This window comes from Thermobia domestica, chromosome 2, assembly GCF_964235325.1.
Source record: "Thermobia domestica chromosome 2, izTheDome1.hap1.1, whole genome shotgun sequence".
Lineage (NCBI taxonomy): Eukaryota > Metazoa > Arthropoda > Insecta > Zygentoma > Lepismatidae > Thermobia > Thermobia domestica.
Genome location: NC_137455.1, coordinates 148,741,273 through 148,745,693, shown reverse-complemented (window position 1 = coordinate 148,745,693; position 4,421 = coordinate 148,741,273). Strand labels below are relative to the sequence as shown.

Below are 4,421 nucleotides of genomic sequence, written 5' to 3'. Positions count from 1 at the left end.
GTTCGATTCCCGATGGGAGAGCACAAAAATAATTTCTTCTTCATTCACTGTCCGCCTCTTTAGCCTAAAATGAATAAATGTAATTTTAATTTTTTTTAAAAAAACATTTCAGTAGTGTCCAAATATTTCATCGTCTCAGCCATTAAGTTGCTGTGAATGGGCTAAGTACAATCATATGCAATTCTATGAATTCAAGTGACTTATCACAGTTAGCGAATGTGGTAGTTTTAACTCAACTGTCTTGCGAATTTGTAGTAACTTTCCGTGTGTCACTAGTACTGATGATGTATGAAGGGGTGATATGTTTATGTACTTTATTTACAAATCACACATATCACATCCAAAGCTAATGAACTGTATGATTAAACCCATTTTACTGATTCACCCAGATATCATGAAGGAACGAGAAATAAGACTTGACGAATATTTTAGATGTTACTTGCTTCAATTCTTATTTAAAGGTACATGTGTTAATATGATAAATATAACATATTAATCATATGTTAATATACTGATATAATACTTAAATATTAGTACAATGAATTACTTATCTTAACATCTTTCTGCAGTAATCGTTGCTTGCTGCTAGCTAAACCACATGTTGCTTGCTAACCATCATACTTTGTCTTCGATCACACATAAACTGAGTAACACTCTAAAACACTGTTAACATGTAAATCTTGTCTATTAATGAACATGAGTTTCTCTAAAGCCTATGAATAAATATGCCTTTCTGAAACTATGAATGAATATGTTTGCCTAGTTGCACTTCACAACACGTTGTCGAATGCACAGACACAACTTGAATAGCACACTGAAGGCACTGTTGCCAGGCAATGCAAACACAACTCACTAAAAACTCACCAAAAATCACTAAAAGAATTCACTAAACCACTAAACTATATACACAAAAATGAAACTAATATGAATAAAAATAATGTACATATGCAAGCTTATCCATCCTCCCCCTCCTTGATTGGACACAATCAATCAATATTCTAGGGGCAAAGGAATTAATTTAGCAACACTGCGTCGAAAAATGCCACTTTTACACTTCACAGTTGCCACTCGCACTAAATTATCACTGCCCGGATGAACTTCTTCAATCACACCTAACTTCCACACTTGAGGAGGAACATTGTCTTCTTTTAACAATACGACCATGCCCGGTTGTAGATTAGGCTGAGCTGACTTCCATTTTCTTCTTTTGGGGGCGCGGTGGCTCAGTGGTAGAGCGTTCACCTCTGGTGCTTGGGGTCCCGGGTTCGATCCCCGCCCCCGCCAAGTGAACTTTGTGGTGGACAAACACCGTGCTCGTGGGTTTTCTCGGGGTTCTCCCGTTTCCTCCCACTTTCTTCATTCCACCATTTCACTCATCTCTCATCATCACCGTCTCCTTTAGCCTAACCGGCATAACCGTGGGACGTAAAACTTACAGATTTCATTTTTTTCTTCTTTGTTGTAACTGGTTGAGGTAATCCCTTGACCAACGTTTCCAAATATGCTGCTTCATTTGTTGAATCCATTGCCATCTTCCTAGTCTGTTGATAGGCACGTCTAGTAGATCTGGTTCCGGAAGGCTGAGAAGTGTAGCTCCCATTAAAAAATGTCCTGGACTGAGATACATTGGATCTGTAGGATCGTTGGAAATGGCTGTCAATGGTCTTGAATTTAGAATGGCTTCAATTTGAATAAGTAACGTGTTCAACTCTTCGTATGTCAGACTTGCAGTTCCTGCTACACGCCGTAGGTGGTACTTCATGGATTTTATTGAACTTTCCCATGACCCCATGTGAGGAGATCTGGCAGGAATGAATTTCCATTCTAAACCTTTTTGAGCTGAGTGTTCCAGGATGTCCTTTCTGTTAGTCTTGGATTCAAAAAATTGTTGCAATTCTCGATTGGCGCCAACAAAGTTTGAACCATTGTCGCTACAGATAGATAAGCATTTACCTCGCCTAGCAACAAATCTCTTCAATGCTGCGATGAAAGCTTGAGAAGTTAAGTCTGAAACTATTTCTATGTGAACTGCTCTAGTGGCTAAACAGATGAACAACGCTGCATATACCTTCAATCGTGGGCTTGACATAAAAGAATCCTGCGTAGTCCACTCCCACGTGTACAAATGGTCTTGCTTCATTTACTCTCTCCTTGGGTAAGTGTCCCATTAACTGTGATGAACTTGTTGATCTCCACTTGAAACAAACCAAACAATTGTGTACTATTGCCTTGACCATCTTCTTAGCTCTTGGAATCCAATATCTGGTACGGAAAGATGCAATAAGAAGCTGTGGTCCTGCATGAAGCAACCTTTTATGTTCTTCTTTGACTATCAGATGGGTGAAATGATGACCTGCAGGTAGGATGAATTGGTGCTTGTTGTTGTACTCCAAGTTTGAATGTTCCAATCTTCCTCCTACTCTTAGCATTCCTTCCGTGTCCAGAAATGGAAAAAGATCCTTGATTGGGCTCTTTGTTGAAACTTCCATTTGTTGCTGCAAGTTCAATATTTCTTGATGATAGGTAGTATGTTGTACTATCTTGATACATCTGTGTAACGCTAAACGAAGTTCCGAAGCGTCAAGACTATCGGTTTTTCTTTCTAATTTCTTGGAAAGACAATTATGTTTGAATCGCAAACAATATGCTACTACTCTCAACATTTTGTTTAACGATGAATACCTTTTCATAAAGCTTGTTTCATGAACTGCCACCAAACTTATCATGACTTTCTTCTCTTCTGGAATATTAGCCGGCTCATTTTGTTCTTGACATGGCCATTCTGCTGTGTGAAGAAACTTTGGACCATGCCACCATTCTCGAGACTGAATAAGAGTATTGGGATCCGCTCCTCGACTAACTATGTCTGCCGCATTTTCTTTACTAGGCACGTGGTGCCATTGATTGATTGATGTGATTCTCTGAATTTGAGCCACCCTGTTGGATACAAATGTCTTCCAACGATTGGGAGGTGATTTGATCCATGACAAAACTATCGTCGAGTCTGTCCACAGGTGTATACCACTGACCTCTATATTCAATATGGATAGCGTTTTGTCTATTAGCTTCGAAAGTAACAGTGCTCCACATAATTCCAATCTAGGCAAAGTTTGCTTCTTCAGTGGTGCAACCTTCGACTTTGAACAAAGTAAATTGACTTCAATGTTTCCTTGTTCGTCTGTAGCCCTGATATACACTACTGCTCCAAAATTTTCTTCACTTGCATCGCAAAACCCATGTAATTGAATTTCCTTAACGTTCTCTGAGGACATTACGTTTCTTGTAATTTGTATATTCGCCATCGCAGGTAACCAAGACATTAATTGATTCCACTCAACTTGTAGGACTGTGTCTAATGGGTCATTCCAATCCATCCCTGTCTTCCACAACTTCTGTAAGAAATTCTTGTATTTGATGACAATTGGAGCGATTAGACCTAATGGATCGAAGATAGATGACACTATGCTGACGACTTGTCTTTTTGTCATTGCAACATTACTTTCTACTGCAGTTCCGTGTTTACAAATTTTGTTCGAAATTATAAGTTTGTCTGTTAATGGAATCCATGCTATTCCTAAAGTCTTAACACCGTCTTGCTGACCAAGTATGATTGGCTGTTGTTTTTCCCTGAAATCTTCAGGAACTCCTTGAAGTACTTCTTCTTTGTTAGAACTCCATTTACAAAGCTTGAAACCTGCTCTGCTTAAAATATTAATAAGATCCTTCTGTAGTTCTAAGGCCTTTGACACGTTTGGTACTGATTTTAACACATCATCAATGTAGAAATTGCGTTTTATTACTTCTGCTGCTTCTGGAAATTTCTTGAAATTTTCCTCCGCTATTTGCTTCAGACATCTTGTTGCCAAGAAGGACGCTGACGAAGTCCCGTACGTCACTGTTTGTAACTCATACGACTGGATCGGTTCTTCTACTGAATTTCTCCAAAGGATGCGTTGTAAACACTTGTCCTCATCATGAATTAATATTTGGCGGTACATTTTCTCTAAATCTGCTGTAAATGCAACTGGGTACAACCGAAACCTTAAAGTAATGGAGTACAAGTCATCTTGAACAATTGGCCCAACTTGAAGAATGTCATTCAATGATTTGCCATTAGATGTTTTCGCACTTGCATCAAAAACCACTCTTAATTTAGTTGTTGTACTGTCCATCTTGAATACAGGATGATGTGGAAGATAACAACTGCTGCTGCTGTTCACGTCTTCTTCTGTAACTTTTCGCATGTGACCCAAACTTAAATACTCATCCATGAAGGCGGCATATTGTTTATGAAATTCAGGATTTTGTAGCAATCTTCTTTCAAGCTGCTTAAATCTTGTAGTACCATGTTGTAAGACTCTCCTAAAGCTGCATTCTCTTCCTTCTTTGGTAATTTGACAATAAATCTTCCATCTCCATTT

At 38.7% G+C, this 4,421-nt stretch overlaps 1 protein-coding gene across 1 annotated transcript; it reads right to left on the bottom strand.

Annotated features, from left to right (window-relative positions):
* Positions 1-1,441: 1,441 nt before the first annotated feature.
* Positions 1,442-2,140, bottom strand: LOC145679212 (uncharacterized). The gene has a single exon (XM_081749799.1). It carries the CDS (start codon positions 2,138-2,140, stop codon positions 1,442-1,444), a length of 699 nt encoding a protein of 232 aa, XP_081605925.1.
* Positions 2,141-4,421: the final 2,281 nt, after the last annotated feature.